This window comes from Indicator indicator, chromosome 3 (assembly GCF_027791375.1).
Source record: "Indicator indicator isolate 239-I01 chromosome 3, UM_Iind_1.1, whole genome shotgun sequence".
Lineage (NCBI taxonomy): Eukaryota > Metazoa > Chordata > Aves > Piciformes > Indicatoridae > Indicator > Indicator indicator.
This window is the reverse complement of record NC_072012.1, coordinates 3,794,584-3,818,402: the sequence shown is the minus strand read 5'-3', so window position 1 is coordinate 3,818,402 and position 23,819 is coordinate 3,794,584. Positions and strand designations below refer to the sequence as shown.

The 23,819-nt window shown below is 40.5% G+C and overlaps 1 protein-coding gene across 1 annotated transcript in view; it reads left to right on the top strand.

Annotated features, from left to right (window-relative positions):
• Positions 1-23,819, top strand: part of ZDHHC17 (zinc finger DHHC-type palmitoyltransferase 17) — a 74,019-nt gene that overhangs the window by 17,702 nt on the left and 32,498 nt on the right. The window contains exons 2-7 of the mRNA XM_054399476.1: positions 2,227-2,330; positions 12,945-13,067; positions 16,867-16,944; positions 18,471-18,615; positions 19,837-19,901; positions 21,618-21,780. Coding sequence (XP_054255451.1) covers positions 2,227-2,330; positions 12,945-13,067; positions 16,867-16,944; positions 18,471-18,615; positions 19,837-19,901; positions 21,618-21,780 — 678 coding nt within the window. The remainder of the gene's footprint in view (positions 1-2,226; positions 2,331-12,944; positions 13,068-16,866; positions 16,945-18,470; positions 18,616-19,836; positions 19,902-21,617; positions 21,781-23,819) is intronic.

The window sequence follows — 23,819 nt, the reverse complement described above, 5'->3', positions numbered from 1 at the left end:
ACTTGAATGAGAAATTTGTAATGACTGCTTTGATTACCAGCATCCAGTTACTGGAAGGCATTGTGTTTATACAGCTGAGATGAGTAAATGCCAGATTAAGAGAGTCAAAGGGCAGCCTGCTTATCTGCATGCAAGCTCAGTATTTAAATTGGTGTTGCAGTCAATAGAGGGCTGATTAATGTTGTTCCTTGAAGCTGGAAAACACTTTGGCTGACTAGCCATAACTGAGCACAGGAAGAAGTTACTTCTCCTTGTGACAAACAGCACCTTTTGCAGAAATTATTTCAGTTGAGAGATCATGAGAAATGGGGAGATGGGTGCATTTTGGCAATAAGAAGTCTCCTTAGCCCTAATATATCTCTTAGTCACTTAAGCTAGCAGGGCAACATATGTCTCCTGGGAGAGAAGTTGGTGGGGATTTGTGATTGTAAATCCTTGTTGATGTTAAGTGTGTTACATCAAGGTTGTCTGGACTCAGGCTATGCTTATTTTTTAAAAAGCAAAAATAGCTTCATTTCACAGAATTTTTTTTCACAGAATTAACCAGGTTGGAAAAGACCTCAGAGATCATCAAGTCCAAACTATCACCCAACACCATCTAATCAGTGAAACCATGGCACTAAGTTCCTCATCCAGTCTTATTTTAAACACTTCCAGGGACAGTGACTCCACCCCCTTGGAGCCCATTCCAATAGCCAATCTCTCTTTCTGAGAAGAATTTCTTTCTCACATCCAGCCCAAACCTCCCCTGGTGCAGCTTGAGACTGCATCCTCTTGTTCTGCTGCTGGTTGCCTGGGAGAAGAGACCAACCCCCACCTGGCTACAACCTCCCTTCAGGTAGCTGTAGAGAGCAATGAGGTCTCCCCTGAGCCTCCTCTTCTCCAGGCTAAACACTCCCAGCTCCTTCAGCCTCTCCTCATAGGGCTGTGCTCCAGACCCCTCCCCAGCTTTGTTGCCCTTCTCTGGACACCTTCCAGCATCTCAACATCTTTCTTAAACTGCAGGGCCCAGAACTGGACACAGCACTCAAGGTGTGGTCTAACCAGTGCTGGGCACAGGGCAGAATGACTTCCCTGCTCCTGCTAGCCACACTATTGCTGATGCAGGCCAGGATGCCATTGGCCTTCTTGGGCATAATCATGAAGTTGATCCCTCATTTTAATAACTAAGTGGAAGTTGTCATCTTAATTAAGTGCTTTTTGTGAAGTGTTTAAAAGTGTTTCCAGGTATAGATCAAAGAAACAAAATTTATCCTCATGGAACTATATGTTAGAGAAAACAGTAAAAGTAAATGGCACATTTTAATTCAAATCAATTGAAATGCATTTTTAAACCTTTCTGATAGCTTGGGGTTTTTTTGCTTCACTGTTACAGTTCTCACATTTTTCTTATGTAACTGTTGAATTTCAAGGTTGATACATCCAGGCAATCACAGAGTAGTATTTGTAACAAATGGAAAATCATCTAGAAACTGTATCAAGTTCATCCTTCAGTTTCCAGAACTTGCTGAGCTGACTTCACATGGGTGCATTTTGTAAAGAAAAATGGGATGTCAATGCAGTCTTTAGTTGTAAATTCCACCAAGGGGATCATTAAGGGTGGCTCTTCATCAAAAGAAATAAGTTTGTAGGGAACTGTATCTGGACCATGTCATGCTCATGCCATTTATTTCAGAGACCCACGGGTTAAACACATATACATCACTTCTGAAGATGGGACTGGAGTTGAAGAATCAATGAAGTATCAGTAGGTTCTAGTCAGTGGTGTTAATAATTCCCAATATTTTATTTTCTAGAAGGTATTTGCCTATGTTGTTTGAAGTATAACATTTATTTGTAGTAGCAGAGTGAGAGTTTGTCACTTTGTGGCCAATAGCTTCTTTTTCGATGTGCTAAAAATAAAGAAAAAAAATTAGCAATATTAAAATGGATGTTACTTTTTATTAACATTACATAAAAATAGCCTGGTGTAGGTTTTGGCTGAACTCTGCCTTTACAAGTAGTATTTTCTGGAAGATGTTTGAAGGCTGTACTGGAGAATACAGTGGCTTGCTTTGCAAAATAAAGACCATAAAGTCTACCATGCTGAGGTAGTTTTATAGCTTATTGAATTGGATACTCTTTTTAGTTTTGCGTGTATTTTTACTCTTTTTTTCTTTTTTTTTTTTCTTAGAAACTTTAGTAATGCTGATTTTGGTGTTCTAATAGCCAGTTTGTCTGTTTTAGGAAATAAAGCCTCAAAGCCATTACAACCATGGATATAGTGAATCTCTCGGACGGAAAAGCCACATTGATGATTACAGCACTTGGGACATCGTCAAAGCCACACAGTAAGTTTGTTTTTGAGTCTTAGATTTCTCTGTGTCTGTATTAGGTAAACAGTAAAGTGGATTTATTTATTTTATTTACCTGAAGTGGGAGGTTCTCTATATTTCTAGATAGAGTAGTAGAAGATTTCAGAAGTGAACGGTACAGAATTACTCTTGAGATGACTTTATGAGCATTATATGAAAATATGCAGGAGGTATCATGGTAAGCTGTCAAGACAGGTAGTTGCTGGACAGATTGGAGTAGAATGATTTTCTCCCTGTTGTTACTGGTGTTTAGTTTCTGTAGGTGATGATTAAGTGGGCAACAGTGATACACAATCATGAGTGTTTCCTTGAACTGTTGGCATCATTTGTAATTTAGAGGGAGTGTCTCTGTGTGACTTCCTCCATCATTTCTGATTATGCAGTTTCAGGGCAGAATTTTATTGCTGAGAAAGTTTACTTCTGCAGTCCTATTTGCAAATTTAATTCATCTACATTAATAATGGAATTATTTTCTACACAGGCCTGTAGTAGATACTAACTGACAAGACTTTTAGAATAGTTGTCATGATGCTATTTATCTTGCACTTTTTACTGTTCAGAAACCTAAGCCACTGTCACTTTTCATTGCAGTGAGCTGCAATTATATTTTTAAAGATTTTTATATTTCTCCTATTGTTAATTTGAATGTTTAAACTATTATGTATCTAGCTGAGCTATTTGCCTTTTTCTTCTGAAAAGAAAAATTTCTTTCCTTTTTTTTTTTTTAATCTAAAGGCACCTCCTGCATGTGGCACAGGCCCCATTTAGGTTTAGGAAGTATGTACTTTCTTTCACCTTTTGAGTTGTGAGGAGTTTAGGTTCCTGAAATCCATGCTGACTTCCATGTCTGTCTTTGTCTGAGGGGCTCAGAACTGGATGCAATATTCCAGATGTGGCCTCACCAGGGCAGAGTAGAGAGGGAGAAGAACCTTTCGTAACCTACTGACTACAACCCAGGATACCATTGGCCTTTTGGCCACCAGAGCACATTGCTGGCTCATGGTCATCCTTCCATCCACTAGGACTCCCAGGTCCTTTTCCCCTTCATTGCTCTGAAGCAGGTCAGTGAACGGAATGAAAAAGTTTTATAGCTCATCTATACTTCATATATGCTGTTTGACTGTAGGATTCCATTTTAAGATGTTGAGTATACTGACACTTGATTACACAGCAGTAGAAGAGTTAGTAAAATAATGCCTTTTGTGCTTTTCAGCAAGGGAAAATAAGAGCTTGCAAGCTCCACAAGTTTTTCCAGAAGTATTTGTTTGTTGTTTCCTATCTCGTTGAGTGCTTGTGTGCATTTTCTTTTTAGTTTGTGGATTGGAGACTTATTAAATTAGCGTGCTCCTACAGTATGAGCTACAGTTTAATAACCTCTTACAATCAGATTAAGACATTGTGTAGGGAAGAGCAGCACATGGCAAAGTGCATTCCCCTTGATGTTCCTGGTAAATTCTCCCATAGACATTTAGGCCTAGGTATGCTTTATACCCCCAGTAGTCTTTTTATTTTGCAGAAACTTGTGCTGGAATAAAACTCATAATGTTTGGGATTAGTGCCTATTGCTATAAAGGACACTTTTCAATGGCTTTGTTATAGACAAGTCCAAGAGTATCTAGATAGCATTAAAAATAGTAGTTTCTTCACCCTTTAGCTTGCAGCAGTTACAATATATGTGTGATCTCTTGGCATCTTGGAATCAAGCAAAACTGTTTGATTCATTTAAAGGTTCCACTGGTTCTGAAAGCAGAAACAGGCCACTCATGTATTTGAAAACCAATTTTCAAAACAGGAGTAACAAGTTAATCCATTCTTGCCCTTGCTATTACAATGGAGGAATATTGCATACTGCTAGTTAATAAGTACTTGACTTTGTAGAATGTATTTTAATTTCTTCTGCCTCTACAAGATTAGACAGTGGGTTGTATCCTTTCTTTCCTTCCTCGGTGATAGCATTCAGTGCTCTCACTAGAGCTGCAAGAGAATGGAGTCTTGTGGAAAAAAAAAGGTTCATATGTGATTTAGAAGTGAAATTTAATAGAGACATGTTGGATGTTTCTGCCTGTTCTGGCACTAGTAGCCCTGTGTCATCCAAGGCTGGAGTCAGCCTTGAATACGATGCCTTGAGAAGAGAACTATCTACACATAATAACTTAAAGTTGCTGCCTTTCTCTTGTCCTAAATGTTTTGAACCATCAAATAGCAAATGATCACAGGTAGAGGAGTGTGTGATGGGTTATGAGGAAGAGCACACAATCTGAGGCACAAGCCCTTGCATCATTTTCAGCTCAGCTGAGCATCAGTAGACACCTTCTGCTTGTAGTGAAATGGAACATGTTCCAGCTGTGCTGGAAGTACATTAAATAACCATTATGAACATGGGTATTAAACATCAATGATATTAACAAGTGCTTTTGTGGCTCCTGGAAGATTGATTCCTTGTACTCAAGTATTACGATTTCATTATTGCAAGATGAACTTTTCTGTTTTATTCACTGAGCTCTTTCAAAAGGAAGTCATGTGCTTGTGAAACAGTGCAGACTAAAATGTGAAATATTCTAGATCTTGCTTGGGAAAAATATTGTTGAGTACTTTTTAGAACATTCTTTTTTCCCCTCACTACTTCTCATCATTCATAGGGTAACTGCTAACAAAAAAAAAAAGAATCTGGAACAATTCAAATTGGTGAGGGTTGGCCTAAGTGATAATTTACTCCTAGCTTTTTTTTCAGCTATTAAAAGGAGGAGAGGGTGTGCAGATTGACAGGGGCACATGCTCCTTATGCCTGGTGATTTGTGCCCATGGATCATAGGATGTTAGGAGTTGGAAGGGACCTTCAAAGTGCATCAAGTCCAACCCCGCTGCCAGAGCAGGACCATTACAATCCAGCACAGGTCACACAGGAACACATCCAGATGGGTCTGGAAAGTCTCCAGAGAAGGAGACTCCACAACCTCCCTGGGGAACCTGTTCCAGTGCTCTGTGACCCTCCCAGTGAAGAAGTTCCTCCTCATGTTGAGGTGGAACCTGTGCTGTAGTTTCTATCCATTGCCCCTTGTCCTGTCACAGAGTACAATGGAGAAGATCCTGTCCTCTCCCTCCTGGCACTCAGCCCTCAGATACTTATAAATATTTATTAAATCCCCTCTCAGTCTTCTCTTCTCCAGACTAAAAAGCCCCAGGGCTCTCAGTCTCTTCTTACAGGGCACATGCTCCAGTCCCTTAATCATCCTGGTAGCTCTCCATTGGACTCTCTCCAGTAGATCCTTGTCCCCATGGAGTTTGATTAGGTTGGTGAAAACAAATCACAGAATGCCAGGTTGGACGAGACTCCAAGGAAAGCTTGGACCAGATGATCTAGGTAATAGTATAGTTGAAATGAGATGGCCCAGCACCCTAGCAAGCTAGGTCTTAAAACTGACCTATGTAGGTGAGTCCACTACTTCTCTTGGAAGGTTATTCCAGGGTCTAACTGTTGAAATTTTTTTTCTGGAGTCCAGTTGGAATCTCCTCAGGAATAACTTATACCCATTACCCCTTGTCTTTTCTGTGTGATGCCTTGTAAAAAGGGATCTCCTGGTAGCCACCCTTTTTATATTGGTACATGGTAATAAGGTCTCCTCTAAGCTTTCTCTTCTCAAGGCTGAACAACCCCAGTTCTCTCAGCCTTTCCTCATAGGGCAGTGTTCTGATCATTCTCATGGCTCTTCTCTGCACACTTTCCAGCCTGTCCAGCCTCATTTTGTACAGCAGGGACCAAAACTGCATGCAGGACTCCAGCTGTGGCCTGACAAGCGCTGAGTGGGATAATGACTTCTTTATCTCTGATGGTAATGCCTTTGTTGATGCAACCCAGCATCCTTTTGTTTGTCTTTCCCACTGCAGCATACTGTTCACACATGTTGAGCTTATTCACCAAGACCCCTAGGGCCCTTTCCACAGGGCTGCTCTTCAGCCAGATAGATCCCAGCCTGAACTGTGCTCCTGGGTTATGTATTACCAGGTGCCAGACCCTATACTTGTCCCTGTTGAACTTCATAAGGTTCTTGCTAGCTCACTCATTCAGCCTGCACAGGTCTCCCCACTCATTTTGGTGGTGTCTGCAAACTTCAACAGGGTGCTCTTGATCCCAGCATCCAGATCATGGCAATTAGTGCCATGGTCTAGTTGATTAGTTCAGGGTTAGGTGATCGGTTGGATCTTGGAGGTCTCTTCCAACCTGGTTGATTCTGTGATCACTTACAAAGATATTAAACAGCGTTGGGCCCAACATTGAAATGTCTCTGAAGCTCACATGGAAGAGTGGGATTTTTTTAGCTACACTTAGCAATGCAGCCACAACTGTCTAGGCAATTTGAGGCTTTGGAACATAACATATGCAAGAGCTGGATTTCTCGTCTCTCAGCATCACTGTTGAAGGTTCATTAAACAGCTCTTGAGTTGTCCCTTTGCTGCTGAAAACAAAACTGTCTTACTGTTTAACACAGAAAACTGTGAGAACGTATGAAAGGTTTTGTTAGTAGTTAACCACCATCATTCAGGGGAATGAGACTTCAAAAGGTAAAAAAAATACAATTTTCCTGCGAATTGCAGTTCTGGTTAAACCAGCTTTGATTTGAGTTACTGTGATAGCAAGATGAGGAAGTGAGCTCCTGGCTTGCCTACTGTTTGTTAGCATGGTGATGTGTTCAGTGAAGATTCCTTCCTAGCAGCATGGCCAAATTTTATCTTGCAGGGAAAGCTCAATAGTATCACAGCATATTAGAGGTATGCTTTAATTATACTTGATTAGTGATGTTTATAGCATCACCCTCTAGAATTCACCCAGATGCTGAAAATTCCTTAGGTTACTACATCAATCTCTTGTGAGAACTTGAATCTTTTCCTCCATTTCTCTTTCTTGAAGGGCATAGAGCCCTGTATAGCAACATCCTAAACACAGTTGTGCTGAGTGTCTGAAATGTACGATGCTCATTTTGCAGTCTAACTGCGTCATGAACCTTTGGAGAAGACAAGGTGAAGTCAGCTGCAGCAGACTGATGGAAGAAAGCTATAGCTAGTATGTGAGAGAAGAATGCTGCATTTCTAGGACAGAGCTCAAGAAAGAGTAACTGTGTCAGATTCAGTGTTTTATTTAATTGTAGGGAATCTGCTGTTTCCAGGAAGAGAAGCAAATTGTCATAAATTCTTAACATTTTTTTTTCCCAGGCAGATTCTGTCTGAGTTCTTCAGTCTTCTTGTAACTATTTAATATGTATAAGGTATAATTTAATAAATCTTCTATGGTATATTTTTTGTACTAAGTTATGACTGAGTTCAGGATACCGAAATAAATGGCTAGGAACAGACAAAGTGATGGTGACTTAAAATTGGTATATAGCCCATTCTCTGTTTAGCTTTTGCAAAGTGTTTTGTTTTCCTAGGAAGGCTCTTGTGATGGATTGCAGAACTTCATGATTTGTTTTGTGGCCAAGTGGTAGGAAGTACCTGTGAGTTGCAGTTTTCTTTCCAGTGGGGAGGAGGGGAAATCTACAGTGCTAAGCCTGGTGAAGGAATCCATTTTTACTGTTCTTGATTGTATCTGAACCCATGCAGTAATCTCTGCCCAGGCAACTTCCTCTACCACTTCCCTCAGTACCCATGCACTTGTGCACTGTCAGATTCTTTAGATGGTCTTGAACCTGAGTTCCACTTACCAGTGGGCAGATCTTCCTTTCCCCATTCCTTACCTTTGCCTTCTGGAGCCTGGGTGGTGCAGCTTAGAGCCCTTGCTGGTGAAGATTGAGGCCAAATAGTCATTCTCTGTATCCCTCATGACGAGGTCTCTGTTTTCCTTCCACAGAGCCCCTGCTTCTTCCCTAGGCTTTTTGTTGCTGATGTAACTGAAGAAATTCTTGTTCCCTTTTATGTCCCTTGCCTAACTTTAATTCTGTCTGCGTTTTGATTTCTTAACCTGATCCTTGGCTGCTTGGACAGCTTCTTTGTAGTCCTCCCATGTAGCCTGCTCTTGCTTCCATTCCCTATAGACTCTTCTTTTTTGCCCAAGTAAGTCCAGGAGCATCTTGTTCATCCATGCAGACTGCGGTAGGCAGCTGAGCCCCCACACAGCTGCTCACTCAGTTCCCTCCAGTGGGATGGGGAAATGAACTGGAAGGGTAAAAATGAAAACTCATGGTTTAACAGGGAAAACAACTGCTGTGGTTGCAAACAAGCAAGCAAAATAAGGACTTAACTTACTACTTTCTGTTGGCAGGCAGGTGTTCAACCATCCTGAGGATAGCAATGCCCCATCACACCCAACAATTGCTTGGTGTGGTTTAATCTCTGATGATAATTAAGCAGCACACAGCTGCTTGCTCACTCCTCTGTAGTGGGATGGTGGAAGGAATTCGGGGTAGGGGGGAAAGCCCAACAAAACAGTTAAAACTCTTGGGTTGAGGTAAAGATAGTTTAATAGGACAGAAAAGGAAGGGGAAATAATAATAGTAATATGCAGAATGAGTGCTCACCACCTGATGACCAATGCCTAGACAGTCCCTGAGCCATGGTGCCTCCTGGCCCACCACTCCCTGATTATATACTGAGCATGAGGTCATGAGAAACTGCAAAGTTGTTGAGTTAATATAAACACAGCTTAGCAACAACTAAAATATCAGTGTGTTATCAACATTATTCTCTTTATAAATCCAAAAGAAGCACTGTACCAGCTACTAGAAAGAAAATTAACTTTAATCCATCCGAAACCAGTATATTTGGGGTGACAAACACCATAACTCCAAATGTTGTCCTTTTTCCTCCTTCTCCCAGCATTTATTGCTGAGCAGTGTCATGTGAAATGGGCTGTCTTTTTGGTCATCTGCAATCAGCTGTCCCAGTGGAGTCCACTCCTAGCTTCCTGTACACCTCCAGCCTTCTAACTGGCAGGACAGTCTGAGAAAGAGAAAAGGCCTTGATGCTGTGCAAGTCATGCTCAGCAAGAGCTAAAATGTTGATCTGTTGGCAACACTGCTTTGCTCACTAATCCAAAACATAGCACCATAGGAGCTGCTACAAAGATTAACTTGATCTCAGCCCAAACCACCATATGTAAGGAAAGTATAAATCCATTGCACGAAACATTTACACGATTGCCTCTAGCACTTTATAGAAGTTAGCATTACTGTGTTATTGTATCTTTCCAATAACTTAGAATATTTTATTAATAGCAGGGCTGTAGGTCAAACATCTCTTACATTATGGCTTCAGTTGCTTAAATGAAGGTGGGAGGCTTGTCTGCTGTAGGAAGAGTCATAATGACTGACTGGAGTTGACTAACATGTCAACAAAAGAGTATTTTGTTATTTGATATGAATGACTTTCCAGGTTATCTCCAGATGGTGTCATACACAAGTGTGATGTACTGCAGTGAGAGCAGAATTTGCCGTCTTGCTTTCAGAATCTTATTGCCCCTCATCTCTTCTACTGTCTCTTCTCACTCCTCCTCCTTGGCTGACCTGCCTTTGACAGTCCTAACCTGTTTCAGTGGCCCTTTCTGCTGGTGGGTGAGTGAGTCAGGAATGGTATGTGTTAAGCCATTTGAAGGAGGACTGGTCACACCATGCTGCTCATCTAGATAGGGGTTTGAAAGATAGTGTGCCTCAAGACTTGCCAGACTTGGAATCCTACAAGTTATCTTGGCAGTTATGTGTCTGGTTAGGTGTACCTTGTCAAACTGGTTGCATAGGACCATAGGATCACAGGATGTTAGGGGTTGGAAGGGACCTCCAAAGATCATCAAGTCCAACCCCCCTGCCAGAGCAGGACCATAAAATCCAGCACAGGTCACACAGGAACACATCCAGATGGGGCTTGAAAGTCTCCAGAGGAGACTCCACAACCTCCCTGGGCAGCCTGTTCCAATGCTCTGTGACCCTCCCAGTGAAGAAGCTCCTCCTCATGTTGAGGTGGAACCTTCTGTGCTGTAGTGTGTATCTGTTACCCCTTGTCCTATCACAGAGTGCAAGTGACCAAAGCCTGTCCCCTCCCTCTGGACATCAGCCCTCAGATATTTATAAACACTTATTAAATCCCTTCTCAGCCTTTTCCAGACTAAACAGCCCCAAGCCTCTCAGCCTCTCCTCACAGGGCAGTGCTCCAATCCCTTCATCATCCTGGTAGCTCTCTGTTGGACTCTCTCCAGCAGATCCCTGTCCCTCCTGAATCGGGCGGTCCAGAACTGGATGCAATATTCCAGGTGAGGTCTCACCAGGGCAGAAGAGAGGGGGAGGAGAAGCTCTCTGGATCTGCTTGACACACTCTTCTTAATGCAGCCCAGGATCCCATTGGCCTTCTTGGCCGCAAGGGCACATTGCTGACCCCTGCAAAACTTTTGTCCATCCATATTTTTAAGTCTTTGTAAACCAGACCTCTTCTCTTCACAGCTGCCACCAACTGATTGACTCATTGCCAGTTAGCATGTTCTGCTGCAGTTGCCTTTGTTCTGAGATCTTTGGGGTGTTTGGAAAGATGATAGCTGTGACTGCAATTTCTAACATTTTTCATTGCTTCTAGTCCAGATTTCCTAAGAAATTGGGAACAACACAATCTAGGTAGGGTGTTCTGTCTGGTAGTTATTTTTTAGTAGAGCCAAACTAATTTATGTGCTCCAAACCTGCAGCAGGCTTGGAAAACCTTCCAGAGGCTTTTTGATTTGAGTCATTTGAGGCTCCTCAGTTCAAGAGAGACAGAGAATTGGTGGAGAGGATCCAGCAGAGAGCCAGGAGGGATCATCAGGGGACTTGAGCATCTCCCCTGTGAAGAGAGACTGAGAGCCCTGGGGCTGTTTAGTCTGGAGAAGAGAAGACTGAGAGGAGATCTGATCAATGTCTCTCAAGAGCTGAGGGGTGGGTGTCAAGTGGAGGGGGCCAGGCTCTTTTGGGTGGTTTACAGTGATAAGCCAAGGAACAATGGGTTCAAACTTGAACACAGAAGATTTCAGCTCAAGATGAGGAGAAACTTCTTTAGAGCGAGGGTGACAGAGCCCTGGAACAGGCTGCCCAGGGGGGTTGTGGAGTCTCCTTCTCTGGAGAATTTGAAAACCCCCCTGGATGCATTCCTGTGTGGACTCCCCTGGGTGATCCTGCTCTGGCAGGGGGTTGGACCTGATGATCTCTGGAGGTCCCTTCCAACCTCTGATACACTGTGAGACTGTGAGGCTTCACTGTGGTAGTGTTGGCCAGACTGAGGTTCCATTGAAACACATGAAAGAAAAAGTAGGAATGGTCTTGTCCTTGAGGCTTGAGAAATCCCTATGGATTGTACAGACTTTGAAAGGTAATCTTTATTTGCCTTTCTGTATTGCTTTTATTGCAGCTAAAAATAGGTGGTAAAGCAGTGCAAGCATCAAGACAAGCATTATTTAATACTGGAGTTACTCTTACATTAGATGTGGAAGTGGTGTTAATGCTTCCTAATTCATTTCAACGTTCAAAATGTATGCAGAATTTATTTATTTTATTTTTCCAAAGGAGGGCAGATCACATTGAATAGTGATCTTTTATGAGGGTGACAGATAGCCATAGGAAAGCATAGAATTTTGAAGTGGGGTAGAAAAGCAAATGCTACTAACTTATATATGGGAGATTGCTGTTTGTTATCTGAGAAGGAGAATGGTAAGTAGTTAGGGTTTTAGTGTTTGTAATTGACCTGATGTTCTTGTCGTCTGCTGGATTCTAGGAAGATCCTGTCAGATCAGTTGGCTAACCTCTTTTGGTTTTCAAGAGAAGGACAGGAAGGAGAACAGAGGTGGGAGAAACAGATGGAGTGGAGTCTTTGAGAGGAGTTTTATTTATACTTGGTACACTACTGATATTTCACCATGCTCTGCTGTATGGTTTGCTATGGAAACATGTTTTCTGTAAAATCTTGTTATGACTAATGTAACTTCTACCAGTGGAAGCTTCTTGCTTCAAGAGATCTGTAAGCAGACAGAAACACAAAGTTAAGTAAGTAACAGAAAGTAAAGGATGTGCTGGAAGGTGTCCAGAGAAGGGCCACGAGGATGAGCAGAGGGCTGGAGCTGCTCTGCTCTGGAGATAGACTGAGAGAGTTGGGGCTGTTCAGTCTGGAGAAGAGAAGGCTCCCAAGAGACCTTCTTGTGGCCTTCCAGTATCTGAAGAGGACTACAAGAACGCTGGGGAGAGACTTCTTAGGGTATCAGGGAGTGATAGGACTGGGGGGAATGAAAAAAAAAAAAGAATTGGGTAGATTGAGATTGGATGTTAGGAAGAAGTTTTACACCATGAGGGTGGTGAGACACTGGAAGAGGTTGCCTATGGAGGTGGTGGAAGTCTCATCCTTGGAGGTTTTGAAGGCCCAGGCTCTGAGTAACCTGATGTAGTGTGAGGTGTCCCTGCCCATGGGAGGGGAGGGATTAGAACTAGATGATCCTTGAGGTCCCTAACAACCCTGCGGGGTTCCAACCCTAACAATCCTATGATTCTTCATTTCTCTTCCATTTAAGCCTTTGTATTGCAACTGTGACCACAAGTATGATGTTGGCATTTTTGTCTGAGGTGAAAGCTTTGTAAAACCCTTGTTTTCTTCTCGCAGGTATGGAATCTATGAACGATGTAGAGAGCTGGTGGAAGCAGGTTATGATGTACGGCAACCAGACAAAGAAAACGTAACGCTTCTCCACTGGGCTGCCATCAACAACAGAATAGATCTGGTGAAGTATGTATTGCACTTTAAGTTTAAACATGAACTCGTCGTGTCCTTAAAGACGTGGATTTCTTTACCTTGTTGAATAATCTTAAGTCTCTTTCAAAATCTCAGTTTTTGGTCTTGAAATCTGGGGAGAGAAAGGAGAAGCTAAAGACCTAATTTGCATTTTGACAGCAAGGATTCGATGACCGTTAACAGAAATCAAAGCTGATGTATGTCCAGAAGACCATCTCAGGTTCTTCTCTGATGAGAAGGGAGACCTTATTGCTGTCTACAACTACCTGAAGGGAGGTTGTAGCCAGGTGGGGGTTGGTCTCTTTTCCCAGGCAACCAGTGACAGAACGAGAAGACACAGTCTCAAGCTGTGCCAGGGGAGGTTTGGGCTGGATGTGAGGAAGCAATTCTTCCCAGAAAGAGAGATTGTCCCTTGGAATGTGCTGCCCAGGGAGGTGGTAGATTTGCCATCCCTGGAAGTGTTTAAAAACAGCCTGGATGAGGCACTTAGTGCCATGGTTTAGTTGATTAGATGGTGTTGGGTGATAGGTTGGATGTGATGATCTTGGTTAATTCTGTGAGATTCACCTGTAGAAGAGCTTTCCAGTTTACTTGTACTATGGTAATACTTGTTAAAATACTGTGGTAGTTTTAGGCTATGCTTTAAAAATTTTCCATGAATCTTGAACAGAAAGTAGTAGAATGTAAACAAATCACTATTGGGTATAAAAAGGAAAACAATAATTCTAAAGAATCCCATTGGAGATCATGGAACTATTTTCTTCTTAGGGCAACCTCTTCTCAGATTTGCTTGCTTTGAATATAAGTAGATTGCCCAAATAGGACTTGCACACCTAGTAGCTTCTAGATCATTAGGAGTTGCCCAGTTCCTCCTTTCTCCAGGGACATTCTCACCAAGCAGGAAATCCCTTCTGCAAGATCAACCTGTACAAGGTTCTCAGTGTGGTTCTGCAGAAAAATCTCACTGTTTATGTGTACTGAAACTGAAGTGAAGTGATAAATCTCAGCTGAGTCTAAGAACACCTTTAAGGAAACATGAAATGTTATTTCAGTGTGCCACCTGGCAGGAGATCATCACCTTGTCTTTTCCCAGTTGTCAAACTAAGTTCTTCCTACTAAATACAATGCACTGGGCAGTAAGCAGCATTGCTCCTCAGTAGAATCTGAACATATTCTGTGTTTCTGTGGGGACTGGGGTTTGAACAAAGACAATCTGTTTAATGTTCCTCTCCCTATGAATAGTTGTCATATCAGCAAGATGGATCTAAGCTTTGACTGTGAATTTCTTTGTACTGTGTTTTTTCTAGACAAGATTTCCTTTAGAACTCCTTCCCAAGGGGGATTAAATTAGCTTCTCAGTGTCTTCCAAATTTGTTCTTTAGTACCTGATACTTCACAATACTTTAGTACCTGATACTGCACAATACTTTAGTACATGATACTTCACAACAAAACTGTGTTGTCCCTTTAGCTTACATACACCTTGTCCTTTCACTTCCATGGAATCAACACTCCCCCAAAATCTTTGGTTATCCTCACTGAGAAATCCAAAAGCTTCACTTTAAGCAGAGATGTTGCAGGTTTGTTCCTTTGGCATTGGACTGTCCTCCATCAGAGCAGATCTTGTTTGTCATACAAACCAGAGATTGTATGACTTTGGCAAGTCTGCTGGAGCCTTGCATTGTGTCTAATGGCTCTAAAGGAGCTGTGTAAAAGGACTTTTCCTTTAGGTGTTTTTAGCATGGACACATAATGCATTTTTCCAGTTTCTGTTCCTGAGAGTAACTTCTGGGCTGTTTTTGAAGTTTCACGCACTGGTTCAATAAGCACTGAAGAAAAGGAAGGTTGTTAGTGTAATGTTTTTTCAAAGGCTTCTGTTTGAAAACACTTGCCTTGAAACATGTAAGGGAAATTGAGAGGCCAGCAACTCAGTGCTGAAGATCTGAAGGGCAGCCTGTGTGGGTGGGAAAGCACCATTCATACATGCCTGACAGACATTTTGAAAGCAATTTTCCTTAGTTCACTCAAGTTCCAAAGGTATTTACATAACTGAATGTCAAGCTAATGGATGCTATTAATCATCAACATAAAAGATACAGGCAGTGTATTACTGTACACAAAAGCAGGATAAAACTAAAATGGTGCACCAATATTGGATAAAATACTTGATCATTTCACATCAATACCGCATGCTGAATCCTACATCCTACTGAATGCTAGTTGCAAAGCAATTTTCCTTACTTCACTCAAGTTCCAAAGGTATTTACATAACTGAATATCAAGCTAATGGATGCTATTAATCATCAACATAAAAGATACAGACAGTGTATTATTGTACACAAAAGCAGGATAAAACTGAAATGATGCACCAATATTGGATAAAATCCATGATCATTTCACATCAATACCACAGCCTGAATCCTACATCCTACTGAATGCTAGTTGCAAAGCAATTTTCCTTACTTCACTCAAGTCCCAAATGTATTTACATAACTGAATATTAAGCTAATGGATGCTAGAAAACTAAGTTTAAACAGAAGTCAGTAATAAAAACAACCTAGGTAGAAATAAAATCGATCTCTAATCAAGTAGTGACTAATCTGATGGCTAAAAAGAAATAGAAAATTGAATTATTACATTTAACAGAACATAACCACAGAATGACATAACAGCACCATCCAGGCTTAGATGTATCTGAGAGGACCTAATATCAACAGCATTTTTTCCTGTTCTTGACTCCTGCCTCACAAACATGGAAGTTGGTAATTCCTGACTACATTGAGACAGATTAGACACTCAAGATTCCACAGATCACCACTAAAAAAACTGCTCTAAACTAACAAGAGAAAACTCTGCAGGCACAGGTACTTAGGAATCTGTAGCTACATGGTATTTTTCAAAGGTCTGTTACTAATGACTTCTTTTCATTGATTTATACAGTTGTGGAGCCTTCTCAGAAGGCCTGTTTTTTAAACCATTAATATCTTTATAAGGTGTGCATTTTCTTTAAACACAGAAAAAGTCATATTGCTGGTTTAGTGTCCCCTATAAAACAGCAAAGGAAAAAGTACCACAAAAAAAGGAATAGAAATTATGTATCTGAGTTGCTACAGTTAAAGGTGGTTAACTTGTTTTGTTCCCACACATAGCTCATCTCTTTGTAGATGTTCTTGAGGGAAAAGTAATTTATAGCCCATCATTTAGAAGGATTTTTAAATACTCAATTGTATTTGTATTTTGATTAATAACAATTGAGAAGTGGGTAAAAGTGTTAGGACTTGGCTAAATGCATGACTGAAGTGTGAGGTCTTGGAACAATGCCCATTGAGCAGGGCCCTTGCTGTTTGTTGAACTGGATCTTCTTTTTTTTTTTTTTTTCTGTGAAGTCTTGAAATATGGTAGCCTTCTGGCATCATGTTTTTTTACCAGTAATTCAGAATTCTTTTTGATGCAGCAACCCCTAAATATAGTAGAAGAATTTGCTTCATGAAATACTTTGTAGTAGCACGGTTTGTGCTACTATCTATAGCAATTAATTCTGGTTTACCTTAGAACCAAAGGAGGAAATAGCAGCATGTTTAAAACAGTAGGAAGTGCCTGTGTTCTCCAACCCACATCTAAGAGGCAAAAAATGGAATGTGTGTGCATGACCTCTAAAAAGGAAAGTTAGATGAAGGCAAGGAAGGGTTCTGGTCTGTAATTGTCTGTTTTGCATAACATCAGGCCTGCTTACTGTGTGTCCTATATATGTAACCAAGACAAGCAATAATGTTTACTATTTCTTTTATTCCAGATACTATATATCAAAAGGTGCTATTGTTGATCAGCTTGGAGGAGATCTAAATTCTACCCCACTTCACTGGGCAACAAGGTGGGGAAAAGTCTTCTGACATTATCCTGTGGTTTGTTGTGGGGTTTTTTGTTTGTTTTGTTGTGTTTTGGGTTTGGTTTGGGTTTTTTGTGTTTGGTTTTGTTGGGGTTTTTTTGTTTGTTTGTTTGTTTTTTTGCTTAAATTGGAATTTGCTACTGATTGATTTATGAAATTGCTGTATTTTATGGGAATGCTTTGTAAAAGAATTAATTCAGTCACTCATAACTGGGCACACTGTGCACATGGTGTGTCTGAGTTACAGTGGCTTTCACCATATGGTTCTTTTTTTTTTTTTTTTTTTTGGTCTTACCTCTTCCTGATGTAGAGGAAGATGATTGCCATGATGGCAAAAGGAGTAAATTAAAATTAGACTGTGTACTCACCTGCTTTCGAGATCTTGTATTTGTCTGTCTTCTGAAGTTCAGCAGCACTTGGGCTTGGGATGATTTTGTGTGGCATTATCCTTGCAAGGTTCTATTCTGATTGTGGATTTTTTTTGTAAGATGAACTTAAAATCAGATTTATGGTATAGCAGATGATCTGAGAACAGTGAATGCTTGGGGAAACTGAAGACAGCTTTTGCATAGTAGCTGCTCCTTCAGACAACCACCTAGAGATAGGCAGGAAAGGAACACTAAATATATATAAATAATTTCCATATAAATATTTTCAACTATAGACTGCAAAAGGAGACTTGGAAAATCAGCTTTTCGAACATTTAATGTATCAAAATAATTTGTTTACTGAAGATGAGGACTTATTTGTTAGCCTCTGTCAAAGATTTTAGCTTGTGTATTTCCTCTTCTTACAGATCACACTTTTAAATTCTCCCTTAACAGCACAAAAGCTTGATTAAATATCCTAGTGTTCATATGTGTAATCTATTGTTCTGCAAAGGATTGTCCAAAGCTGCTTCTGACTGATTGAAAAGGTCTTTTTTTCTCATGACAGAAACTGTGTGCTAAACAGACACTCTGTCTGCACCAGGAATATGCTCGTGCTCATTTTGCCAAAAGGATGCTTAGGCTTTTAATATAGTGTGGAGGAAGTGTAGGCCTTCAGTTTTCCTCTTTTGTCCCTATTTTTATTTCACTACTGTTTTTAATGGTGGAAAGGCAAACCATATGCCCCACAGAAAGTGTGAGTATATAGCCAGTTTGTTACCTCTTAAAATAGCAGATTTCATATTTGGATTGGGAAAAAAGGCACAGTAGGCTAGATTTCCAAACTAATAACTTGGTTATTTTTGTTAAGTGACTTCTTGTTATACACCTTGCTGAAGTGAATTGCATGTGATGAATGTACTTGCTGCAGAGAATTTGCTCTTATGAAAGAATTTGCTTGCTCAAGTTGCAAAAAAATCAGATCATGACAACTGTTGTTTTCAAAGCACGACTCAGGGTGGCAGCTCCACGGGTGTCATTGACTGCTAAACATATTTGTTATGGTCATGTCTTGATAGTTCTTCTGGCTGTAGTTATTCAGTTGTTTGGTGTTTTTTTTTTTGTGTGTTTTGTTACATTTAGGCAGGGTCACTTATCCATGGTCGTACAGCTGATGAAGTATGGGGCAGATCCGTCGCTAATTGATGGAGAAGGATGCAGCTGTATTCATTTGGCTGCCCAGTTTGGACATACTTCGATTGTTGCTTACCTGATAGCAAAGGGACAGGTAAATGTTAAGCAGTATTTTTAAATAGCTTCTACTCAGAGGAGAAAACCAGTTGAAATCTGTACCTGTCATTCAGGAATTGCAAATTACTTGTCTGACTAAAGATAAAAGTAATTCCATGTCTTTTATTGTGGACTGCAATATTAATGTGGCATCTGCTAACTTAATTGCCTGAGTACTTTGGCTTTAATTCATACCTGTTGAGTGTAGTAGTTGGAGATTTTAGCAGTTATTCTTTCAGCATTCTGTATTTCTAATTAATTTAATCTTGAAATGTGAACAATGACAGCAAATATTGTAGACATCTTCACAGAATCATCAAGCTATACAGGGGTGAAGAATCTAATGACAAAGAGTTGTCAATCCACAGCTTTTATTTATTGCTGTTATTCATTACTTGCTTGTTTGTATTTATTTACACATGCAAACAACCCCAAACCTCCTTGCTAGCTTCTTACATTACTGCTGGATCTGTAAGGTGTGTATATGTAGCATTTGTATTAGTCACTGTTCTCATTGTCTCCCATCCTTCATTCTGTATGCATGTTCAGCTTTTGGCTTCCCACCCCACATTGTAATTTGTAGATATTTTTATCTACAAATATTGTAGATAATTTGTACAATACAATACAAATATTATTGTAGATAATTTGTAGATTTGTAGATTTAATCACCTACAGAGATGTGCCTGAAGCACAAATTTGGTTTACTTTGTAAGCCATATAGAAAAGTTAAGGCTCTCCTCTCACTTTACAGTCTTGCGAATGCAGTTCACACCTGTGTGTTCTGTGTATTCTTTCAAGCTGCACAAGGGGCAGTTTAGGCTCAAGGTGAGGAGAAATTCTTGCCAGAAAGAGTAATTTGCCCTTGGAATGTACTGCCCAGGGAGGTGGTGGAGTCGCCGTCCCTGGAGATGTTCAAGAAAAAGCTTAGCTGTGGCACTTGGAGCCACGGTTTAGTTGTCAGGAGGTGTTAGGGATTAGGTAATAGGTTGGACTTGATGATCTCTGAGGTCTTTTCCAAGATGGTTGATTCTGTGATTCTGTAAATCTGGTTTCATTTTTTAAATACTATCTTATTATGTACTACAAGCTTGACAGTTTTTCTCCCAGTCGATTGACTACTCCTAAAACACTGTTCCTGATTGCACCCTTGCCTCTCCTGCATCTTGAACATGCTTACTTAACTCACCAACTTATTTTTCTCCTTTTCCTTTTGTAGGATGTAGATATGATGGATCAAAATGGAATGACACCTTTAATGTGGGCAGCTTACAGAACACATAGGTAATATTTCACTGCAATTTTTACCTTTCTCTTGATGTTAACTAAGTGGTATATAATTGTCACAGAGGCACGCACAAAACAGGTAGCTTCAGCCACCCAAAAAAGTGGATTTATTAATTACTTCTGATACAATTAAATTAGTTTTGGATATTAGTTAGGAATATACAACTGCACAACCAATTAAGCTTTCTAGAGAGATGAACCAAAATGTGCATTCATTCATAAAGATACACTGTGGTCAGTTTCTAATCAGCAAATACCACAAAAATAGAGGGAGAGATTCTGGGAGCCAGTTAATGTCTTCCAAGGCTCTAGCTGGTCTTTATCAGCTCCTAGCAAGCCTTGGCCATTTACTAGGTGCCTGTCAGGTTTTTGTGGTTTTTTTTCAGGGCAGCTGTACCTGCCACAGTAGCAGTAACTGGTTTGGACAGTTGTTTGGGTTTTTTTAACTACTCAGTGTTCTTTACACAACTGGCACTTCATCTTTCTTCATTCATGGTAGCAGTGAGTTAAACCTAGAAGACAGCTCAGCCCCACACAGCCGTTTGCTGAGTCCCCCAGAGTGTGCTGGGGAGGAGAATTGGAGGGGTGAAAGAGAAAAATCGTGGGATGAGATAAGGACAGTTTAATAGATAAAGTAGCAGCTGTGCATCCAAGCAAAGCAAACCAAGGGATTAATTCACTACTTCCCACTGGCAGGCAGATGTTTGGCCATTTCCAGGTCAGCAGGACTTCATCATGCATAATGGTTACTTGGGAGGAGAAAACACTGTAACTTTGAGTGTCCTTCCCTTCCTTCTTCTTTTCCTCAGTTTTTATTGCTGAGCATCACATTGTGTAGTCTGGAAGAGGCCTTTGAGTTGAGGTCAGCTGTTCCAGCTGTATCCCTTCTCAGCTTATTGTGCACCCCCAGCTTACCTGCTGTTGGGGCAGCACGGGAAACAGCCAAGGCCGTGGTGCTGTGTAAGCACTGTTTAGTAACAGCTACAACATAGGTGTTTTATCAACACTGCTTCGGTCACAAATCCAAAACACAGCACCATGAGAGCTGTTATGAAGAGGATTGACTTGAAATTTCCTAAACCCAGTACAACAACCTATTCAAGAGAGAGGCTATTGCACAGAAGTGCTCATTACTATAGAATTGGACTCTCCAAAGTAAATCTTCCTGTGGAGGTGACTGGGGGAAAAAATGATGTCAAATAACACTGTTCCAAAGAGCAAATTAGTCTGAATTCAATTCCTGCTCAGAAGGGCCTATTCTCCATCAATTTTTTGTTTGAGAGGAGCATAGACTGGCTTTCACAAACACCTATCACTGCCAACATTGTCATCCTATTTTATTTTAACATTTTGGAACGTGAGGTGGAAATATCACATGTTTCAAACTTGGCTTGCAACCTGCCAAGTATATAATCATCTGCACGTTTTTACAAGTTTGTTAATACCTTTAGGTTTTGGTAAATGTGAAACCAGATCATTTAACAGATGTGTTTCATGGCATCCCAGAACAAGCTCCTTTAAAAGTCAACAGAGTTGTGGTTGCTTTTTTTTTTTTTTTTTTTGTGAGAAGGGAACTTAAGCCATTCATAATCATTAGCAGAAAAATGTCACTTTTCTATGACAAAGTTATTTGTAAAAAGTGAACTCATTTACAGTGATTTGTACATACTTGAGCTCATTTTTTGTAGATCTAACAAGACTTTTCTTTTCTAGTGTGGATCCCACTCGATTGCTACTTACATTTAATGTTTCTGTTAATCTTGGAGACAAGTATCACAAAAACACAGCATTGCACTGGGCTGTGCTAGCAGGAAATACTACAGTTATTAGCCTTCTGTTAGAAGCTGGAGCTAATGTTGATGCTCAAAATATAAAGGTAAACCCTTGGTCTGTTTCCGTTGTGAGTGGATTGAGGCAGAATTAACAGAGCTGATGATAAATCTTCAGTAGAGATGATTATTGTGTGTATGATGGGATCATGAAGATGTTTAATTTGGGGGTCAGTTTCTCCCAACAGTGATGCACAGCCCACTAAATCTGTACCTGCAAAAGGACTCATGCAAACACTTCACCAGTGATTGTGTGCAAGTATGTGGAAGTGGCCTGTGCAATTAACCTGGCTGAGTGAAGATCCATGCATTTGGATGCAAAATTGGAAAGCTGACTGAGTGCCTTCTAGTGAAGGTCTGAGATGACTGACTGTTGGAGTGAGATGTGAGACATCTTTGCTCTCTTCCAGAGAGATGACATGTTCTAGTATGTTGCCCAGTGGCAAGAAGGAAGTTGGAGGCCTAACAATACCAGTATCTACTAGCCTGAAGGAGTTCATGGTCTCTCCTTATTTATTGACAGACAGCAGAGGTCAGTAGAAAAATAGGTTTTTAAACCTGCTGGATCACGGTATCTTTCAGTCATACCAGAAGACATTGCCTAGTTTCATTAGCCACTGCTTGTCATTTGCAGTGGAGTTGAGGCTTCTTGCCAGCCTTCACAAGTTTCTAGGATCTTCAGAGGATGAAGATCATTCTAGCAGTGGCAGTTTTGCCATCCTGCCAGTGGGTTTGTAACAGATGCTGATTTGGGTCATACTAAACCTTCAGAAAGCATAAGAATCTGGTTGGGTTTTCTATAAAACCCCTATACATAGAAACTCAGTTTTGTGTTTCTCCTTTGTTCAGAGAAAAAAAAAAAAAGAAAGAAGTTTTTCCTTTGAGCCAGAACTAAGTGGTCTGGCGCGTGTTTCCTCAGAAATAAAAAGAATTGTGAGATTCCCTTCTGATGCAGTTGCTTTCAGACATCTGCAGCACTGTCTAGTGAAATTCTTTTCTCAGGTAGTCCATGGAACTGACCAAGACTGGTAGTAAAGCAGCTAAGGTTGAAGCAATATATTGGCTGAAAGCTGCTCATCTGTTTTGAATTATGAAGTGGCTGAAATATTAACTGTGAGCTTTGACCTTCTTACAAGCTCTAGGCAGTCTGTCTAACTGCCTGGTTGGAAAACACCTCAAGACCATTGAGTCCAGGTACAGTCTAACATCTCCCTGCACACAGCTCTCAGGTGTGTGCTGCTGGCTGCTCAGGTTTGGAATACATTGGAGCCAGCCATCTCAGTAAAGTGCTGTCTTTGCTTTGTGTGACAGTTTCAGTATCTGAACAATAGCTCTCTTACTGTAGATTAAAGCTGGATGCAAGCAGGGAGTTTGTCCTCTCTGTATTATTTATCCTCTTTATGTTGTGCTGTACAAAAAAATAATACTTTTGCCTTGGTAGTAAGATACTTTTTTGAGAAGTGGATTACAGTTGGAGTTGGAAGCTGCTTTTTCATGGAGTGGATTTTTGCTTGGTTCATCTTTTAAGGACATTACCTTACCACACCATCAGACAGATTGGGTAGATGAGGACAGGGTTTCACAGGGAGTCAACATAAAACTGGGAGCTGAGGGGAAACATGTGCATTTTATTTAAATATAAGCAGAAGTTCCTTTTTTACTAGACAGTGGCAGAGACCTCAAAGATCTTTTATGGTTTAAGGAAAATTTTTCAATTAAAAAAAAAAAAATCTGTTCATAAATCTTTAGATATAGTTTCTGCATTAGGCAATGTATCTAGGGGCTTGTCTGTGGAAATCTACATAGAAATTTCCCTATGGTAATGACTCTTCAGATCATTCTTTCTGTCTAAACACTTTAAATGTATACTACTGAAGCCTTAATGCAAACTAAAGTGTGATACTGGATTAAGTCCCTGGATTGTTTTTGTTGTTGTTTTTTTTTTTCTTTCTAAGCAACTCAGTGATCCACCATCCCTGTGGCTACCAGAAAATTATTAAAATGGCCTGATGATGAGCAGCATAGTCAAAGATTTCCTTAAAGCTCCCTTGATCTTTTTATCTAGGCAGTTCCTAGGTGTCTCATG